Below are 23,080 nucleotides of genomic sequence, written 5' to 3' on the forward strand. Positions count from 1 at the left end.
TATATATATATATATGTCAATCTATCTAAAATATGCTGTCCTACAGGCAAGAAGGCAAAAATAATGGCAGTAAGCCACAATCTAAAAATCCTCATTTCCTGAATTAATCACGATCGATGCTGTGCATTAATTAATATTTTGCTCTTATGCAGGCTCCAGTATTTCTCTGAAACTCCTGGCTAGGCTAAGTAGAGGACTGATTTAAAGTTTTACTGGGTATATTTTTTCTTACAATGTGATAATGCAATATTTCAGTTTTAAAAACACTTCATGGATAACAGGCCTCCAACTGTTACTGCGTGGGAGACACCAAAACACTGCTGAACACATCATTACCCCTCAAAACACACATGTACATTAGTGTCATCATGCATATGTATCTATGCGTGGACTGTGATAAGTATTTCCTCCTATGATTTCTGGCATTATCTGCAGTCATCTCCACCATTTTTGTGTCGTGTGATTTGCTCAGATCTTTCTTTGTTTCTGTTTCCTGTGACTATTTTCTTTGATGTTTTCCCTTCCTTTTCTTCTGTCTCCCGTTTGTCTCCTAACACAAATACAAACTGATTTTCTTTGATGAAGTCTTTGTTTTGAATTGAAAATAGCCTGACAAAAGCAGGACGGATGTGATTTTAAAAAAAATATAAGGGAAAAGCAAAAGGAAATAATTTTGTTATATGTGATTCTTGACACTATACCCAAGAGGAATCATGATAAGGATGCACAGATACCTCCGAGGAGGTAAGACAGGTTCTTAGAAGCCAGCTGAATGGCTGGAATAAGATCCAAGCCATCAATATATATGACCCACTGATCAGCAGATACACAACTGGAATACAAAAATAATAATAATAATAAAATGGTCACAGGAGGAGACAGATGCCACTGACATCAAGACACGAATACTCCTCACAACGCACTGAGATCTCCACCTGAAGTCCAACACCCTGAGGCTCTATGAACAATGGAAAGAGGGAGAGCGAGCATTAGTGAGTGTCAGAGCCACTATTCAGGATGAAATATGGATGCATCCATAAATACATCACGAAGATAGTCCCCTGAGATGAGCTGCTCCAAGAGTGTCTCAAGCAGCTGAAGACATAACAGGAACAGGAAGAGGAATGGCTTTGTGGAAAACCAAACTGCATGGGGTGTACCAATGACAGACAGAGGAAGTGACTAACATAAAGAAATCCTACCACTCGCTAGAGAAAGCCTGCCTAATGGACAGCACAGAGTATTTGATCATGCGAGTAGAAGAACAAACTAAGGATCAGATCCATGGAGGCTTCAGTAGCCATAGCCAACAGAACCAAGGTTGCAGATTGTGCAAAGGTACCCCGGAGATTATCCAACACATTGTAGCAGGGTGTAAGATGCAAGCTGGGACAGTGTACAGGAATATCTGTGCCTCATATGAACTAAAAGTCCTAAAGCGTCCATGGGAGACACTGACAGAAGTGATTGAGAAGAACAGGCTTAAGATCTTATGGACATGCTGCTCAACCAATCAGACATAGGACCAGAGGCCTATACTTGTGATAGATCTCTGCAGACTAAATCTCCAAAAAGTTGATTCTGTTCATCTGGACGTAGCGTTTTGTGGGAGAAACGTTTCATCACTCATCCAGGTGACTTCTTCAGTCTCAGCTGACTGCAGGTTTCCCCAATCTTGGGGGTGGCTGTCAGTGTGCCCCAGGGCAGCTGTGGCTACAATGTAGCTGCCATCACCAGTGTGTGAATGTGTGTGTGAATGGGTGAATGACTGAATGTAGTGTAAAGCGCTTTGGGGTCCTTAGGGACTGAGTAAAGCGCTATATAAATACAGGCCATTTACCATCTTATAAACAGTACATTTGCATAATGACTGAAACCAGCCCACTGAAGGAACAATGGCCTGGGAGGTCAGTTCCTTAATCTTAATTATGCAAATTCACATGACCATTGATCAACAACCACTGACCAAAACCCTGCAGACTAAAGTGATCCCAGTGGTAACAGCAGCATTAGGAGCTGTGACCACCCCCAAACTGGAAGACTGGCTCCAGCACAACATCAGAAGGCAAGAATTTGATGCACAGTATCCAAAGTCTCATCAGTGTATCAGTTCTTGTCCAGGTATCTGGACAAGAATTTATACACATATGTTTAATTTTGATCTAAACGTTGCCCTACTGTAGAGCTATAATTGAAACAACATGTCTTGGTTGAATTTAGGTGGAATTGAGCATATATTTTACAATTTAAAACACCCCTTAACAGTTAGACTGTGTGTGTGTGTGTGTGTGTGTGTTTTCATTTCTGATGTTGTTGACCGAGTTGAAAGAAAAGGACAAAAGCTGAAGGAGGATGGTCACGTGTCCCCCCCCTCCCCATGCATAAACGCCGCTGCATCATCCGGCTGCCCAGCTTTCTGTAACCAATAAATCATTGCAGGTGCACGGGAGCAGTGACAGTGTGCTAAGGTCACTCTCTCATGAATAGGGAATATCTCTCTGTGCAGCTGCTAAAATGGCACTCAGAAAAGTAAGTGCCACTTTCAGCTTTTGGAACCCTGCTTGCCCTCTCCCAAACGATTCAAACATCATCCCATTCATAACCCCGTGATTTACGCTGAGCTGTGATTAAAATCCAAAGACAAATCTTATATTTAACTCACCGCTGTAAAAACACAGTGAAAAGACCCATCATGGTTAATGTTAGGTATGCAGCAGGATTGAGTAATTGAGACTTGAGAAGAGACCAGTAGGCAATAAACAGTGAAGGATATCACATGAAACTATTACAGTCAGACACCAGTTTTAAAAAGGGGAATTTATTAGAGAAACTAATCTCCCTGTCCTAATTCTACCAAATATCATTTTTGGTTAACACATGCCATCTTTTGTTTTCCCCTGACCAACCTGGCTTACTAATCAATTTTTTTGACTTTTAGCATATCCACTTCACATCTGTGCCCAAACAACTTGAGATCATTTTAGAGAATATGATCCTATTTCCTGAACCTTCATTAGATTGTCTACTTAAGCCTATAATCTGACTCGATCTGGGGGATAATTTAATATGAGAGCAGAGAGGATGCAGCCTGCCGCCACAATATTTCTGTATTACATTGATTAAAGATATGAAGGACAATCACATTAAAATAAAAGCTGAATACAACATACTACTGCCTGTCAACGTTTGACATCTCTTTCCTTTAGCTCCACTCTTACAGATGCAAGCCTATTCACGGCACACTTGTCCGGCACAGGTTTGCTTCCCTTACTAGTTAAAAGAAGCTAGAAAAACCAAACACACAGAGAGACAGCAGATAAAACTATAACTGAAACAAAGGCAAAGTAAGACAAAGAAAAAAAAAAGTATCACACAGAGAAGCAAATAATGGAAAAATATGAAGAGAGCAGAACATTAAGTTTTATTCACGTACTTTTCTGTCGTTTGTTTATCTATTCCCTTTATAACTTCACAGTCATTTTGTAGGCCATTTCACATTTGATTTGTGTAATTTTGTTCCACTGTTCATATATTTGTTTACCCATGAGAGAATAACTGTTGGCAGCTTTCGGCTTATAGCTATTTCCTGTTTTAAACTTTACATAAATTTGTATCTTTGCCTTGTTTCTGTTTTCAGTCTGGTGTGAAAAATATGAAGATTTTTTTTTGGGGGGGGGAATAAAGAACCAGAAAAAGATCAAGAATAAGTTTTCAAAAATGAATATGACAAATTATGATGAAGAGAATTTGAGATACTTCAAAGTGTTTTATAAAACTGAAAGAACGCAACAAAAGATGGAGAATGAGAAAGGCAAACAAAAGAGCATAGAGGAACAGTGTAGGAGGACTGGTCACACCAATCGTGATGGATGATGAGGCAGGCTCCGGACGAAAGAGATGAAGTGACAAAGACACAGACGGAAAGAAAGATGAAGGAGAAGCGATAAATAGCAAATGAACTGAAAGAAAAAACCCCACAGGGAATTATAAATGATTTTTTGAAGGAAAAAATACATTACAGTGAATACCACTGATCACTGATCGCATCCTGCCAGAAAAGAAAAGGGGAAAAAACATTAAAGAACAAGTGAAGGGCAAATGAGAGATTTAAGAGGAAAGAATAACTATTAGTGTGTGACTCAGAGGATGAGTAGAGGACACAAAACAGCAGTCTAATTGCCTGACTAATTGGGGTCTTTGTTTCCAGTTTCCCTTCATTGGGCTGAATGGATAGCGAGACAAAGAAACTTGACTTGGCTGGATAACAGAAGAACAGACTGTTGAAGATAAATACAGAGAATATCTTGAGTGCCTGCCGGGTATCTGCTACCTTTAAAGTATAAAATATTTATTTGCCATGAAATGTATAGAAAATCCTCTCACAGAATCGTACAGAAAAGTGTTGGACCAAAGAAATACTCTCACACCAGCAGACTGACAAACACACACACTCAGAATTACTGATCTGGTTTGCAGTGAGCAGAAGTGAAGTGAAATAAAGGCAGTATACTGTCCTCCCCTGGTTAATACCCGTCCTTCTTCTCCTATTGTGAAATCATGACACACTCTCCAATCTGCCAATGGCCACGGCAATTTCCTGATTCTACTTTTTCAATATCTCTTCTCTTTTTCAAACTCAATTTCTCATTACGCTATCTGACTGTCACCCTGTCCCCATCTCTCTCCCTTGCCCGATTCCTCCCTCTCTAATACCCACAGGTGGCCTTTAAAAAAAAGACCCTTCTCGGTGAGTACACTTCTTTAAACTACATTAATGATACCAGTGTTTAGAGCTGCCCCAAGGAGGCCCACAAACTTCACTTTTCTCTCCTTGCGCTTTCTCCCCTCTTCATTCCATTTCTCATACATTCCTCTAATCCATCAGAGAGCTATCACGCTGCTCTTCCCTGCAGCCTCAATAAATCCTCTTTCTTCCATCCCCTCCCTTCGTTCTGCCCCTCTCCATTCTCCTTCATCCCCATCCTCTTTCCCCATCTCTCGCTCCCTCTCTTTTTCGTGTCCGTCACTTCTTTCTGGCTCTTCTCACAGAGTCTCCTTTTCCTTTATCTACCACATCCAATTCCCCCATATGTAATTATCTAATACAACATTATAGCATTACTTTCTCCAGTGCCTTCCTCCCCCCCGTCCATGTGAAGAAAAAAAAATAACTACACTCGGTGGGAGTATTTGTGCTGCGCGAAAGCAGATGCTCTTTTGATCACAGTGAAGTGCAACTATAATTATTACACTGCATCAAGGTAAATCTATAGAACATGTACAAGTGACTGAAAATTTATCTGCAGCTAAAAGATATACACGGATAATTCGTGTGATATTTTATGCCGTTTTTTTGTAAAGTCACAGTACCCACTATTTTAGTGCCATAAACACTCATTAATGCACCAAACATGCTTTAATCCACACATTAAAAAAACTACTTTAAAAAAATCTACCATTTGTTGAGCAGTGCAGCAGCCTGGCTGTTTCAGAGATGCTCTGATCCTGGCCACACTGACTTGGATCTCATCAAAACCATTGAGGTCTTTAAACTGACACACATTGCCTGAACCCAACTGAGTGTTCTCTTTATGTCTAATAAATGCCAGATATTTCTCATCTGTTTTAATATTCATGAACGACTTTCACAGAGTTTCACATACTCAAAAAAAGAGTGCAAGAAGATCAAACACGGATTCCTGCCTCACCTTGGCACACCTGGCCAACTGTTAACCTGTTAAAAGTGTCAAGTTTTCAGTTTCCAGTGTAGAAACCATCTGACAAGCACTCTATATAGAGCTGACACCTTTAAGCACAGTTGGATTCAGTTTATTAACAGGATTTCATAGCAAAACAAAAAAAAATATATATTAAAAAAAAACGAATGTGCTAATGATGTGTCAGAATTCTTTTCTAAATACTGATCTCTTCTTATCACATGCTGAAAGATCCCGGATATTCCAGTCAATTTCCAAACAGCTTACATATCACTTTGCTGGCTGCTCAGTATGTAAAGTTAGACTAACCTCACCCTTCATCAACATGACTGTCGGTCGCACTCCTGCATTACTGCCAATCAGATGTTAGTTTCTGCAGTTTTACACAGCTCAAAGTACATCAACACCCGAAATTCATTCTGATCAAACCTAAGCCACTGCACACTTGAACAGAAAGAAACTCTCGAGCAGAGATTTGCATCTCAGCAGGCTCCCGTCACTCATAGAAACAGATGGTGGAGTAAAGGCCCGAGGGAGGAAAGCAGGACAGAGAAGTCACGGCAGATTGCTGGCAAACAGCTTCATTCTAGTTCAACTGTTACAGGGTATCAGCCAATTACTATTAGCAGAAAGAGGTTAGAAGGTCCTCACACGCAACCAGGGCCATATGTGCACACAAGGAAACAGAGGTCACTTACATACAAAAAAAATAAAATAAAAACACTAAGAGATCCCAACTGGAATCAACATAGAGTGTCTTAACGAGGCAGCAATTTTGGAGTGATATAGCAGCAATTTATAGTTTTGATTGCTGTCGTACTTCCTAATATGAAATTGAAATTGAACAAAGGTTCAATTTGGCTGAAATCTGGTGACCATGAAGGTCAGAGCATATCATTCAAATCTTTTTTATACTTATCAAACCATTCAGGAACTCTGCTTCAGCCATCCTGGATAATACCGCTCCCATCAGGTTAAAAATGCTTCACAGGAAAATGGTAATCACTCATAACATTCTTTTATTGATTTTCAGTAATACGTCCCTCGATAGGCAAAAATGGATCAAAACCACGCCAGAAAAAAGTCTTTCAGAGCATATCATGAAAGCCAGAAGATGCAATGCTCAGCTCGTGTGCGCGCTAAATCTGTATTCCTATGATGTCATGTGCAAAAATCTCTACACTTTCCTCTCTCAAAGTACTAAAATCTCTTCACCAGCTAATAGCCAACAGTGCTTAAATGATTCAATTATAGATACTGAGAGATCCCATAGAGAAATAACTGGTCATTCTCCACTAGGTTTCACTCAGTGTTGCTGCAAAAGGTGCAGTGGACTCTCTCCTCCCAGTTACTATCAGTCCTTGAGGTTCTTTACCAAGTCATGCATATAAACAAAACAAAACTATTGAAATAGAAGTTAAAAAAAATGCAAAGGAAGAAGAAAAAAGGTGGTAAAGAAGAAGTAAAAACAAAAAATCCATCACATGTCACATGTGTACTCACACAAACTGAAGAACAGACCCATGTGTCTTTGGAAGATTTGAGTGTGAATGGCATTTGGAGCTTATGAATTAAATACTGCTCCTTCTAAATGCCAAATGTGGTATCACAGACAACCTTAGAATCATTTTCGACCTTTGCTTCTCATCACATCACTGCCAAAGTTCAGAAACAACCATTTCTGATTCGAGGCATTACAGACTGAAGGAAACGATTCTCAGCATTCTGCATTCAACAGAAGGTTCACACTAAAAGTTAAGGAAACAGTCAGTGTGCCAGGGGCTGGTTCTGTGACCCAGCGTTTTCTGTTATTTTTTATTGTTGATTTCTTATGTTAATATTATGTTAAAATCATGTCCTGTTCTTAAGTTAAGGGTAGAGTTGAGTTGTTTTGTATTAGTTATTTCAAAAATTTAAGTTCTATTATTATTAGTTTGTCTTTGTTAAGTTTTAGTCTGGTTTATGTTTTTTCTATGTTCCCCTTGTGTGTCTCTCCTCTGTGTCCCCCTCTCTCTCTCTTACTCCCTCTGTCTCTTTTGTCAAGCTTGCGTGTCCCAGTTCATGTCTCTCCATGTTTCCTGTTTTATTTTGAAAGTATTGCGTTTCTCTATTCAGTGTGCTTAGTTATACTCTTCCCCTGTGCATCATTATGTTCGTTTGTGTTAGCTGTGTCTCACCATGTGTTTCCACTTTCCTCATTACCCTTATGTGTATTTAACCTGTGTGTTTACATTCAGTCTTTGTCAGGTCGTCGGTTTGGTTTCATGTCTAGCCACACCATGTCTCAGAGTTCTTCTTACTGATCACGTTCATGTTCAGTTTATTTCATAGTTCCATAGTTGCATGTAGCTGTTTAGGTCCACGTCCTTGTCTCTCATCCCAGTTTTCATAGTTTATTAGTTATTACCCAGTTTAGGTTTTCAGCGTTTTCAGCCAAATAAACGGCTCGCCTTTTGTTTAAACCATAGTTTGTTTCTCCAGTGTCTGCATTTGGGTCCACTTTCTCACTCCCACACAGACTGTGACACAGTGTTTGATCAAATTTTTGCAATGGAACTTTTACTTTAACTGAAAAATTTCAAACTGAAAAAATGTAAATACTTTAACAAATTAAATAAAAATACAAATCACAAAAACTAAATGCACCAAAAATTAAGTGAAACTTTTTTTTCACATCAAAACCACATATAATAAATATACACATAACCTTTTTCAGTTCTTTTCAGCGTACAACTACCTCTTCAAACTGTTGTATTTGTATTACAATACCTGTTCTGAACTTCTTAAATTTTGTCCCTGAAACTAATAAAAACTGAACTTTTTCAAAGAAATACCGTGAAATACCGCAAATATGCAAATCTACTCTGGAAACTAATAAACTAACTGAAAAGAAAAATTCTAATTCAATGAAAAAAAAAAATCAAAGCAATAATAACTTGTGGTGCTGGCAAGATTTTTTTCAGCAATTAAAATGATATTCCGATTCAGCAATACTGCCACATACAGATTTACAAAAGCAAAGAAATGGATGAGCCAGACTAGCAGCACAATAGCTCCCAATAAAAAGGAACACAATAAGGCACCACGTTTTGGAAATGTGCAAATGCAAATGCAAAAATAAGTACATGTCTGAAAATAGGATAATAAACTCATGTGACTAAAGGTGGTGAGTTAGGGTGGTGAGTATCTTTTATGATCCATTGGGTTTGGGCAGTGCATCAATGCTTGTGTATCTCCTGGAGGGCAGGAAAATCACCTCTGAAGTGCGTTGCATTCCTCTACGGTGCAGTTTTTGTACCAGATGATACAGCAGCACAGCAGGATGCTTTCAATGGAACTGAGAATGCTGGAGCTCACGCTAAATTTCTCCAGGTGCCAGAGGTTGTACAGGGGTTGTTGAGTCTTCCTCATCATATTATTGGTGTGCATGTGGACCGTTTGGGATCCTCTGTGATGGTCATCTGAGGTTCTGTTAATGTAAACGGGGTCATGCTCTCTCCTTGTCTGCTTGAAATCCACGATCAGCTACTTGGTCTTATTAACACTGAGGGCAAAGTTTTCTTGGTTATCAAGAAACCATTGTGTCAGATGGCTGATCATCCATGGTTATACCCATCATACTACTTCTAATCTTCAACTAATTGCCAATCACGTTCCAATTTGAGAGCCAAAAAAAATTCTAAAATCGAGCAGAGCAGCAGCCCAGCTCGGTCTGAATTCAGGATGGTTCAACTTATAGAATTTTAGTAAATGTCAATCACGCCCTGGTGTTGTGTGTGCAGCCTGAGGCTCTGTTAGCTGTTTCAGAGAGACGAGATAGTGTTGACAGGGTTATCCGAGTTCCTTATCTGACTACTTCACTGTCACTCATCAAGCTGTTGTGACAGCACCTAGCAGGCACTGCCAAACTATCAATTCACAGCAGAGGCGGAGACAGATAAAAAATTATCTCAAATTGACACTGTTATTCGATTAAAAGTCAAAAACAACATATTCTGCTGGCATCAGAAAAAAAAATGTTTTTTGTGCTTCTTACTTTGATTTGATGTTTTTAAAGTTTGATTTTAAATGCACAGAAATGTAACAACAAAATATGTTCTATGTTTAGTGTCATTTGATTAAACACAGTAGAGCACTGCTGACTCAGATTCTGGTGTTGAAACTCCCCGAGTGTATACCAAGAGGAGGAAAACACCCTGGATGGATCACCATCACAGGCAGAAAACGAGAGAACCTGCGGAAAATCCACCAAGACTCTGCAAGAACATGCAAACTTGACACAGAAAGAGCCTAAACAGCAGAACCTTCTTTCTGTAAGGCAGAAAATGAATGTGGGGACATATTAAAGAAACTGGAGCTGTCAAATGTTTTCTATTGTTCTTCACAAATAAAAGAGTAGCTGTCAAATGATGATCAAATATTACTTATATTGTGTTCCAAAAAACGAGCATGTCACCAGAAATCTAAAAATTGGTTTTAGTGGTGGTACTATAATTCATTTGATGATATGCTTACACAAATCCTTACTTGGATCTATTTCAATGAGGAACTAAAAAGTGTCTTGAAAGCAAGGAAAGGGCTGAAAGAGAATATCAACACCCTCTATTTTCAAATTTTAATAAGCTTAATCATATTAACCACAAATACACCCACTCACTAATAGCATGAGTCATCACCTCCAGGAGTTGATAGCCAGGTGGTGTAGATGACTGTGGATGACATCTATTAAAACTGCCACCTAGGATGAACTTCCACACTTCATGGCAACAGGAAGGCCAACATGTGAGAAATCCATCATTCCAGCTGGTCTTTGAACTGCGTGCACACAAAGAAAGCATTCCTACTTCTTCCCCTTTTACTGCTTTTAATTCAATGTTGCACTGTTATTGTCACTATGACACGAGGTTCAGCAAGAGAGAAAGAGTGGACCACAAAAAACGAGCAACAAACGTGAGCGATCCTTGAAGGGAAAGATGTGGCAGATGAAAGCACGTTATCCAAGATGACTACATGTTTGATTTGATCTGTTTTATGTGTGCCTGTCCATCTATTTGAATATGCTTAACTCTGTGGATGTACGTTTTCTAGTTGCAGTTGCCTCTGATTGCATTGTACGGAGACCTCAAACAGCCAAGTGAAGTGTTTAAAGTGAACCTCTCAACAACAATATGTTTCATTCTCTGACAATATGATTCAGCCCTGCAGCAGCCATTAGTCACTGTTCACTCAACTCTACTATAATCTGCTGTACAGGTCCAATGAACCAAGACATATAAATAACCACAGTCCAGAGTGTGAAAAAAACGAAACAACCTTGCTAACGTAGGAGTGTCTGTGTTTCACTCTGCTCTCCTCTGTTCAATTACATTTCTGACGGCTGCTCTCTGTTTGGCTCCGTTCTGCTCTGTACTGTTTGACTCTTTTAGACTCCATTTTAATATAGCGCTGTCTCATTCCATCTAGTTCTGAGCCCACTATGAATAAAACCAAGAACAGCAGCACAGTGTGAGAGCTGTTTTAAATTGCAGTTTTGATTAAGGCTTTGTGCAGAACTTAGCTATGGCAGAATGAAGTCTGTAAATAGGCTCAAATGGCCCTGAACTTATTCTCCAATAACAAATTGTACAAGAAGATCAGGCTGACAAGGGCCTCATGTGTAATGACTTATAATTTTCGCAGTGCCCATCTACGAAATTGAGTGTAATAAAAACCCGGGAACACTGAAATCATTTAGTTTTGTTCGATTATTCCTTGATTTTATCAGGTTTACAGATCTTTGAAATTACCAGGTTATAAAATCTAATGAGCGATAATAACAGCTGCTCACGTCGTCTCTTTTTTTAAATAAAAAATAGACGGAAAGCGATATGTTATTCGCTTCTGCACTGCTAATTTGCTCATTTCAATTCCATCCCATCTAATTTGAAGAATACCTTCTTATGAAGGCATGGCAATTAATCCTTCTGCACAGATTTGCCACGTTTGGGAGGATATCCTGCCACAAACAGATCGAGTGCAATGGTGTGTGAGGGATGCAAGTTGCACGGGGCAGCACAGGGAACATGCGGAAAATGACAAATTAATTTTTTTTTGCTTTGAGGTCCCACAATAAAGCCATTAGCAGACTTTCAAATGGTGCAGTATTTAACAAGCACATTCACATTAATGCAGACAGGCCTGTATTTTTTTGCATGCAAAAGTATGAACATGTTCTCTGATGTACACCCACACATGAAATAGCAAAACCGATTTTGTATAATTATATTGAAACTGACTTTCATGTCCTCTTTGACATGGCTCCTCTAAAGCAAGTGAAAGTGAGCAGCTATAAAATCAAAATAGATTTGACTTCAGTTATCAAGCTTAAAAGCGCACAATTTTCAACTTGCTTCATGTCTGGGAAGAACAAAATAAATAAATAAATAATGACATGACAGAGAAATCATAAATCACTTTACACATCAAGGCCAGGAAACATTAAACGCTTTCGGAGAGGTAGATGAAGGCAACAACTGCTGTGTGTTAATCATCGTTATATCAGATTTCATTGGGATAGACAACGCGCAGTCCAGCCTTGTTCTCTTGAACACTTCCCCTTGACTGGCATAAGTTAAAAAAAAATAACGACAACACACCCAAAATACTTTTAAGCAGATGCAAAATACATTCACACGCAGAAACACAGTAACAGGTCACAAAACTTGAAGTGTCACACTCAAATTCCTCTGCTGCACAACCTTTTTAATGTTCCTGTCATAATCTGCCTTCACGCTTGGTTGCTTTGTTGTTGTCTTGTTATTGTGGGAGACTGCAATATACTTGTCAGACAGGAAAAGAAAATAGAAAAACTTTCAACCGCATCCTTCTGTCTCTTCTTCTATTTCATTTTTGTCACCTCTTTGCTCTCCCTCGTAGGCTGGTGAGCCTTCCGTGCTAACCAGACCCAGTTAATCCTACGCACAGAGATAAAGTAACACTTGCACATACAACATTCATGAATAAAAAGGACTTCAGCATTATGATTTGGTTTTATCCCGTCACAAAAACAACCTACACATAACAAACCTGCCAAAAAACAAAAGCACGTAGGCACAAACCGTGACGATAACCTACCGAAACCTCCAAAGCAAACACAATTTAAAAGCACACACACTGAGGTGTTACGTATGTGTAACTTCCAGCCAAGAACCACACTACCACTTTTTTGTCATGAAGACCTGGAACAAGAACAGACTGTACAAACACACAAGAGACTAAACTGTGTGCGTGGGTATAGCTTTACAAAAAACAAGAAAAAAAATTCAGCACCAGTAACGATGAGAATTCAATATATGATTAGACGCTGGTGTGATGGAGAGAGTCAGCCTGAATAAACTGTAATGTAAAATCAATACTGTAATCAATATAAAGAACGTAAAGTTCGTTGTGAAACATATTCCCTGAATGTGTGCCATCTCATTGGATTTTCATAGCTTGGGATGTGGTTTCTTTTGATAATGGAACCATCACACTGGGGATATAAAATGGCAAGCAGGCATGACTGATTTTCATAGTACCATTATTATTTTTAATCATAATATAGAGCTGCATTTGGAAGTATCATGTTCAGTATATTTTATTTTAAAACTGAATTTCAAAAACAGCTGTATAGGTGTTACACAAATGGCCTTTGGGACGGGAATAATCTGGGCCTCTGACTTTTTTATGCATGTTTGTATGGTATGTATGCATGTATTTTTTTTATGCATTGTATGCATCTATGATTTCAAACTTCCACTAGATCCAGTGAGACATTTGTCAGTGTTACCTGAACACCTACACTGACTTACAGTAGAGCGTCAACTCAGAGGTCCATTTACACATCCAACCAACACTTCTGATGTTATCACACTGTATGTTCTGTCACTTTCTTTGTTTTTGCTGGTCTGGAGCATTCAGGTGTGTGTTAAAACAATACCAAAGAGTACAGACAACAGCAATGCTCTTGAAGAAGCAACTGTTTCTGCCAATTAGTTGGCGAAGGGTTATATGGTAATTTCCAAACAATTTCAAATCCAGGTGTGGACGTTCCTGCAAATTCATCCCAAGGTCAGACCGAGCAATGTTCAGAGAAATGTTAGAGTCTGAAGGCCTCAGTTCATGACAGTACAATTAAAAGAAGACTGAAAATGTATAATTTGTTTGGCTTTCTAGGAGAAAGCTTCTTCTCTCTAAAAAGAGCATGGCAGCATGGTTTAGATTTGACAAGTTTTATCTGAACAAATAGTTTTTACAGCGTCGTTTGGACAGATGAGAGCAAAGTGGAGATGCAGCATCTCCATAATGCACAGTACCAGTTTTGGTGAAAACCAAACACAGCACAACAGCACAAACACTTTATACCAACTGTCAGGACTGTGGTGGAGGGATCATTATTTTGGTTTTTGGTTTCTTTGCAGCCACAGGAACTGGACACCTTGCAGTCATTGAGTCGACAATGAACTCCTTCTCCACTGTCCACAGTATTCTATAGTCAAATGTGAGGTTGTCTATCTGACAGCTAAAGCCTTGGGCAAACTGGGTCATGCAAGAAGACAATGATCCCAAGCACAGCAGCAAATCTACAACAGAACGGCTGTAAAATAAAAGAATTAAAGTCTTGCAGTGGCCCAGACAAAGGCCAGACTTCAACCCAACTGAAAGGCTGTGCTGGGACCTTAGGAGAGCTGTGCATAAATGAATTGTCACACACTTGAATAAACCGAAGCAATGTTGTAAAGAAGAGTGGGCCAAAATTCCTCCAGAATGACATAAGAGATGGATTAAAAGAAAAAAAGATTACTTTAAGTTGCTTCAAGTTATTGCTGCTCAAAGCAGCTATAAAAGCTATTCAATCATAGAGAGTATTTATTTATTGCACTCACCGCTTCTGCATTTTGGCTTATTTTTGTTAAACAAATAATTACACAGTGTAATACATCATGTATTGTTGTTCATCTCTAATTTTATGCCCTGGTAAGAACTAAGACAACCCACACAGAATGTGAGCTTTCTTTCTACACCGTATTGTTATAATTGTTCATAACCTAATTTGTTACATTTAAAAGATCCAAGTATCCCTTAACTTCACCCCAAACACCAGTGATTTGAATAATTTAGGCCAACACTTGTGCTTCATTCAGTCGGGCAAATGAGGCAACCCAAAGGAACAAGAGCTTTTAGAATCGGTTCTCCTGCACAATCATATAAACTTAACAATGAGTTCAGAAGCAAAGTGGATGCAGATAAGTGCTTACAATCACAATGCGGCAGATATTATGTTCACTTTGTGAATCTGTGGCTGTCTGTATGTCTCTGTTGTCATAAAAATTGGGTTCTGGAGACAAGTAGTGTAGTAAGAACTACGACAAAAGAAGCAGCTTTGAGTACTTTGTCACCTGTCTATTTGCTTGTCAACCTGAGTCTCACAACCATGCAAGATGGAGTCTGAAAACTTAAAAATCAATATTAAAGGAGAGTTTGAAGATGGGTGTGGCCCAAGAACTCAGTGAGTCATCATGTAAACATTAGGGAGAAAGATGTGTCGAGGACTGGATAGTTTAATGCCTCTCCATCTTACATTTACTGAGAAAGAGAGTACTTTCAGGATTAAGACTGTCGACACCTGAGAGCACTTCTTATACAGAATGGTAATTCATCTATAGATATAGGTACTAGCATGCATACAAAACATGCATAGAAGATCTGCTCTTCAGTCTCCAGGGAACACTTTCTTCTTATATGTGAGAAGTTGTAGTGTAGGGTTGCAGGACCAAGGCTTCCTGTTCTATGTGCCAGTTATTGTTTATAAATGTAATCTTGTCAGATATTGGCTGATGGTTTCAAGTTTGCATTTTGGTAAATGTGTTTCTTCCTTTGCTCTCCATAGGAAGAAAAACCTATATTAGGGGTGGGGAAGTCCAAGCCTCAAGGGCCGGTGTCCTGCAGGTTTTAGATCTCACCCTGGGTCAACACACCTGAGTCAAATTATTAGTTAATTACCAGGCCTCTGGAGAACTTCAAGACATGTTGATGATGTAATTTATCCATACAAATCAGCTGTGTTGGTTCAAGGACACAGCTAAAACCAGCAGGACACCGGCTCTTGAGGCCTGGAGTTCCCCCACGCCTGACCTATACAAACACAACTGTTCTGTACTAGTCAGACTGCAAACAGAAACCAGTACCAAAAATCATGTTCCTTGATAATATCTGCATCTACCTAGAGATTACTTTTATTGCTATAAATTAGGTTGTAGAGTAATATTAATGTGCAAATACAGCAATTGCTGCAGACTGCTGCTTAACAGGTAAAGAGACTATTTAACAGAAACAACCATGGAAGACTGGATGTTGACATCCTGACATATATGCTCTTGCTAACAGCTTTCAAGTATTCCGAATTGTGTTTAGGTACTTCCCCCTACAGTGTATACAGACTGCATTTTGCTATGATGGCACAAATACACACACACTGACAGGTTTACAAGGTGAAACTAACAAAACATCCGGCAAAACCTTTCCTGGGAGATCCTCCATCAGATTCTTGTGCCCTTTTGGTCTCTCTACTGCTGAGAAAGTGAAATCATTTTGCCATCCTGATACGTGTGTGGTTGTCAGAGGTACTTACTGCACAGACTTCGAAGACTGGGACCTGAACTTGCTAAACTCGCCTGGAGCGGTCCACTCTGTCCCCAGCTGCAATACAGAAGAGACAAGACACAGGTCAGAGAGAAGTCTACGACAAGCTGGAGAAGAGAAAGGGGCTCCACAAGCCTCAGAGCAGTATGAAAAATTCAGTTTGGTTTGCAAATCTTTTTAGAAATCAGCTGTGTGCTAAATAAAATACCAACTTTATCTTCATTGGGTACTGACAGAGACTGGTGTCTCAGTTAGCAGGTGGATGTCCTAAACTTATTTTTAAGTCAGAAATTGGATTGGTGGATCGCAAAGGACACCAAAAGATCCTGACTGCCTCCCTGGTTAGCAACATAAATGAAAAGAAAATGGGAAAACAAGCAAATACATCCCAAAACAACAGGGAGAGTCAATCAGAAGGAAAGTTTGGAAAGGCAAAGTGAGCTAACAAATGAGAACTAATGACAATAAACAGACAGAAATAGAGGAAGTCAGATTCCCTGCCAATGCTGACTCTGAGAAGCCAGCTCATCTAAACCCCTGGGGTTCCTGTTTTGGCCCTGTGGTTGAGTCGGTGCCCATTCATTCTCTCAGCAAGCCAACACAAGTAATTAGGGCCCCTGCTGTTGCTGATCCATAATGAAAGAATGAAACTAAGATCACAGTGGGCATGTCTTTAATTGTTTGTGTTGGCCACACAACTGAGTTTGAGACTGGTCAAAAGACATTGCTGCGAGTGGTGCTAACAAATCAAAAGAGACAGTAAATAGCTGTTGGTCCTCAATCTGTGTTACACAATACATGTTCCCAGAGAAAAACATATAGTGATGCACATGCATACACAAACAAATCAAAATGCCAATTGTACAGTGGCATATCTGAATGTGTTTGCTGGCATGAAAGGAGAGTCCTTATGATAATAAACCTTAAAATCATGCAGCCTGTCCAAAGCCAATCAGGCCCCTGGCAATGCTGACGCCTCTGAGAGTCTTTGTGAGGCTACTGAGTAGAGAGGAGGAGGACACAATGTGTGCTACTGTGCTTTCAACTCTGGAGCCCACAGCATCTTGCTGCCACAGTGCATATTCACACCAACATTCCCTTCAAATATTCCTCTGGTAGGAGTTAGGTCACTGAAAGTGAACATCAGGGAAGCTAGCTAACCGAGCACTAAGCAAAGTACTCCAGTAGCTTTGCATTAAAGATGAAGATACATTTGCAAACACCTACGTGAGCATTTACCGGAAACAACTGTAATAAACTTTGTCCTCATATTTTTTGTGCATACTTGAATGTTGTGTGTCAGCTGTTTTTGTATGTTATTTAAAAAAGAAAGACTCACTTCTTATGCTGATAAACTAAAATCTGCCATGTGGATATGACAACCTACAGAGTGAATGTCTGTTAACTGTAAAATTGTGCTGCTGGATACCAGATGTTCCGGCTAACCGTTTGATCTGTTACACCTATTATTTACAGTTTTATCAGTCACAACAATTCCACACATGCTTCTATTACTTTCGACAGTTAGTAACCGACCTCCATGACAGTTAAAATAACTCACAAGTTTCATATGACTGCACAAGGCATTTCTGTAGAAGTGTAAAATCTCTTAAAGCAGAGGAAATTGGTGAAAAATGCAGCACTAAATTGAAATAGTCAACCTACTGTATGAGAAGACACTATTGAAAATGCCCCTATTACTGTATTGTACTTGCACGGTTTATGTTATACTCTCCCTTCTTTCAGGGTTTTTTTTTCTGAACATAAAAGGTAAAATAGAAAGCTATCACACAGCAGAGACAGCACAGGAAAAATATCAATCTCACCAAGTCGTGTCATCTAGTGCTGACTTTACATGCAGGAAACCTTCTGAGGGCGCATACAGGAAATCATTAAATTATATCTCTACAGACATTCGATTTATTTCCAAAGTAAATAGAATTTTTGGAGTGAAACTTGGTTTTATATAACTGGGATTATATTTACGCCGTCCTTTGAGCTCTAAACCTTTATGTGGCACGAGACGACTTACCTATTTATGCTCTGCAAAAATAGTTGATGATTTAGATTATTTTCTGAGCAGCTCAACAAAATATAGGATTCATAAAAGCAAAAAGTCGGGGTGAACATAATTCAAAATTAAAGCCTTTTTATTTTTAACTTAATTGTCTTTTTGTGTCTCTTTTTTAGGGTAACAAAGACATCAATCAACGGTGTGCATTGTGGTTACAAGGACAAAAGCTCTCCAATGAAAGGAGCAGATGTTCTTTAAGGTGCACATGCAGACATGCATAACACACACACACAGAATTTTTTTCTCACTGAAGGATGAGTCATTGCTTAGTGAAGGCAGCATCTCCTCACCAGAGTAGGGAAGAGGTAAATCAGAAAGCAAGCAGCCAGAGATTGATGAGGGGTTACTCACACACAGGCACACACACTACTCATATTACACCTTAAAACACAACTTCTCACTTGCATTTTGTCATATTGTACTTCTACTTCTGAAGTCCCCTATAAAAAAAAAGTAAACCGGCAAACTTGGCAATCCAATTTCTTCAACTTAAATTGATCGAAGAAGCCAGAGAGATGGATGCTCATGTACACTCTTTTTTTTTTTGCATCTGTAAAGCAGACACAAACACCCACACTGCGCATCTGTGTGTGAACCTCACCCACATATGTGGGTACCTTAAGAAATCTAATTTCAGATGGCCACTGGCCCTGAAACACTGAGAAGCGAAACACAAAACAGGGTCGAGAGATAAAAGAAATATGAGTGTGCAGTGGAGCTATGGAGACATTACTCCTCTTTCTATCAGCTCCTTTTCTCCCATACACTCCTTTCCCCCGCTGCCCAAATAAGACGAGAAAAGTAATAGAAAAACAGCTGACCTGTGATATAATGCGAGTGCTGCTTTCTTGCTCTTATTCTATCTTGCCTTCAATGTGTTTTTTCGATTGAATCCAAACTGCGAAATTTTAATGACTAAAAGCTCCTCAGCACACTTTAACCTTTTACCAGCACTGCTGAAGAGGTGGACACAAGGACACACCGGGATTGGTCTGTGCGTACTGTTTATGTCGGCTTTTATTCAATTTAAGTACACTGGCAACAAAAGAAAATAAGGGGCAAACTTTAAAATGAAAATTGTGCCAGTGCAACGATCCTGACATTTTACATGTATTGGCTATAAAAACATTTAAATTTAACAGACATTTATTTATGTTTTTGGATACAGCTGCATTTTCTTTGAATGTATGACAAAGCAGAGCTATAACCTTGGAATGATACAATAAAGCACCTATGGTTATTAACAGGGGATTTAGCTTTATCCTGTTACTGCTCAGGCATCATTCCTCTCTCACACTCAGCTTGAGCAATTTCTTGCCTATCACTAATCAGTCTGTTTGCACACACTACAGACATTTTGGCATGCTGCGAAGCGTCACAACAGGAAAGCATAGTTCTAACTAATATTAATTATAGCCACATTCCATTTAGGACTCTCAGTTCAGTGGCCGTCATCATTAAAGTCATTAATTCATAGTGTGAATGAAAAAAGCTATTACATAGCAGAAAATGTAGAAGACTTTTGAAAATGCTTCAATACTGAACCACACTGATGGTGAAGAAGTTCAAGCCTCACGTTTTGCCAGCTGGTTGAATCAAGATGAAATAAAAACAAAAACATTTACAATTCTACCTGTAATAAGAAAAACCTACCCTATTTAAATTGGATCAATCTTCTTTTCCAGCTCGTCTCCCTGCTCACCTCTGGAGAACTTCCAGCAATGCTGCTGTTCTTGGCTGCTGTGAAAGCTGCATTTGACCACTTATATGTTTTGCTTTTGAGATGCCCCCTGGATCTGCTCCAGAGTTTCAAGGTAGTGACCATTATAGTTAATTTTAGAGAACATGAGAACACCACAGAAACACATTTGGCCAGCAGTTTAGTGACGATGGAGAGGCTGTTCTCCCTCATAACCCTCATCTGATCCATCTGATCCAGGGGGGTGAAAAAGGACGAGCATACTTGTGGTCACGCTTCTAACCTGATATACCATCTTTGAGTTTAGTTATTGCATACCCTTCATGCAAACTGTAAACCCAGCAGCTGAGAGATAGCAGTTTCAGCTGTCATGATGAATGAAAGCCCTCAACAGGTCAGTTTGACAGAGAAGTTGTTCTCTGCTCAAGTGTGAGGTTCATAATGAAATTACAGAGCATAGGCAAGTGGTCACAGGATTTCTTGGGAAAAATTTAAACGGAGCAGTAGCCCTTAAAGCAATTCATAGACACGGAAGAAGATGATATTGAAGGGAAAATCAGGTAAACTTAGATTCAGTACAGCCCATCTGTGCTGTCATAGTTGTGCTGGACCCTATTCCAGCCGACGAGAGGGTCACCGATCCATTGTAGGGCTATAAAAAAAAACAACAACATTAAAGTATAGATTTTGTTTTTTTAATGGTTAGAGCTGCAGAATTTCTTAATTGCACCATTTGCAATAAAAAGAAACAGGTGCACTTGGAGCCAAAGACCATGAAAGTTTTTGTTTACATATTTTGGTGTTAGGATGCCTGGGTCGTCGACCCAGGGCTTTTGAGTTTATATTATTTATACTGTCTAGTTTTTGGTTTCTTTGAGTTCTATCTAATGGCTTATGTCTCTGTCTTCTTTAGTTGCTCTGTCTCCCCTATCACCTGCATCCCCTTGTCTAGTTTGCGTCTATGTGTATCTTAAGTTCCTATATCCCCGTGTTCAGTCAGTGTTTGTGTCTGCCCTGTTCCCACGTCTCTGTTCCCTTTGTTATAGTGCCTGCCCGTGAGTCTGTGTTATGTTTCCTGTTTTACTTTGAAAGTCCATGTCTGATGTTAATGTGTCTGGTTTTGCTTCCCCCTTGTCTCGTTAGGCCTGATTTGCCCCAGCTGTGTTTCCCTCCTGTTACCCATTCCCTGATTGCTCCCTCTGTGTATTTGAGCCCTGTGTTTCTTGGTGTCTGTGTCGCGATCTACCGTTTACTTTGCTGTGTGTTTTGCCTGTCCACCGGTGTAAGTTTATTTTGAGTTTTTCCCAGTTATGTCATGTTTGCGTTCAGCATTAAAGCTGTTTTTGTTTAAGTTCTGTCTCCGGAGTCTGCACTTTGGGTCCTATTCCTGCCTGCACACAGCCACACCTAACATTTTGGTATCATTAAGCATGAAGTTGGTTGCTTTAAAATTTGAATTTGAATTTACCAGTTTTCATTCGGATGGGCTTGTATGCACACATGTATCTAACTATAACACGAATAATAGCAGACACAGACGTGCTGTGTACTGTGATAGATTGCCCGTCTCAAGCAATGTTAAAATTTGAAACCTGGCTGTATCTATTTTCTTCCCTGTCAAAATGCTTTTTCTACAAGGCTAAAGAATAAAATGTATCATATGCGCGTTGTCGCTTTTAATCCAAAATCCTATTCAGTGTCAATGAAGCGCCTTGAGGCGACTTATGTTGTGATTTGGCGCTATATAAATAAAATTGAATTGAATTGAATTGAATTGTCTTTGATCAGGTGCTTTTACCTGGTAAAACGATGGGCATTTGAAACTCATTAACCACTGTTGTTGCAGACATTTTTATTCACTGTGGCAGGAAAACCACAAATGTTAGTAAAATTAATGATGGCATTGTTCCAATTTAGGTGTTCCAGTAAGCTGTGCCACTGACAGTGCAGAAACAGCCCCAGCTAAGTACACGTCAAACATCTTTTATTTTAAACGTTTATATGATTAGGTGAGATTTTATATGATTTTAAGTCAAAGAAGCTGACTTAATTCCATCCCTCCTTACAATCGATACGGCCAGGTGGTAGAAAAAAGAAAAAACTTTTAAATCTTATCTGCTTATCAGCTGTTCTACAAATTGAGTTTCTTGGTTTTTTGTAGAGTGGGGCAAAGTTGTGAATTGGTGCATGCTCCTACAACAGTGACAATGTCTTGTCTGTCAGGGAATGAGAAGCTACTGGTGCTGTTGAGTCCCATATTGATCGCAGTTCCCTGACCCAGTTTCTCGTACGCCTGTGTATTTTTGTATCTGCTTTTTGAACCAGACAGATTAGACGTCATAGCATCCACCTTTCATCTCAAAAGCTGGAAAAAAACTGCTCAGGAATGGCTCGAGAAACAACACAAAAATTCTAACTCCTCAAATCTCAATCCGATTGAACATCCTGCAGATAAACAGCAAGCAGCCAGATCTATGGTGGGCCAACATCGCGCCCCATTGTGGAAGGGGGATCAACACAATATAACATAGGTGTTTTAAACATTGTGGCTGATTTGCCATTTGCGCCAAGTGTCTGTGCAACCAGACATGAACTACACTAAGGCATTAGCGCACGTACAGCCTCGCACACATGTGCCGTTTCCTGCTCATAAGGGCCTTTTAATATCAGACAAGACTGGGCTGGTTCTGTGGGAAGCTCTGCGGGAGCTGTCTGGACATTCTGATTGAAGGAAAATCTCATTACAGATTAGCTGTAGGCAAAAATATGATTAACGGCAAGGCGGGACAATGGATAATCCTCATTCACATTAAGTTCATTCGTATGCGTACAGATAATGTCCCAGCAGGAACATGGAAAGTGTTCTAATAAGAATAGTGTACCCAACCAATCGCACTTCAACAAATTGAGAAGAGGGAGCTGGTACATGTA

At 39.5% G+C, this 23,080-nt stretch overlaps 1 protein-coding gene across 1 annotated transcript in view; it reads right to left on the bottom strand.

Annotated features, from left to right (window-relative positions):
* b4galnt4a (beta-1,4-N-acetyl-galactosaminyl transferase 4a) overlaps positions 1 to 23,080 on the bottom strand; it is a 142,372-nt gene that overhangs the window by 23,272 nt on the left and 96,020 nt on the right. The window contains exon 7 of the mRNA XM_005737693.1: positions 16,366 to 16,433. Coding sequence (XP_005737750.1) covers positions 16,366 to 16,433 — 68 coding nt within the window. The remainder of the gene's footprint in view (positions 1 to 16,365; positions 16,434 to 23,080) is intronic.

Source organism: Pundamilia nyererei, unplaced genomic scaffold (genome assembly GCF_000239375.1).
Source record: "Pundamilia nyererei isolate P.nyererei 1_Seehausen unplaced genomic scaffold, PunNye1.0 scaffold00078, whole genome shotgun sequence".
Lineage (NCBI taxonomy): Eukaryota > Metazoa > Chordata > Actinopteri > Cichliformes > Cichlidae > Pundamilia > Pundamilia nyererei.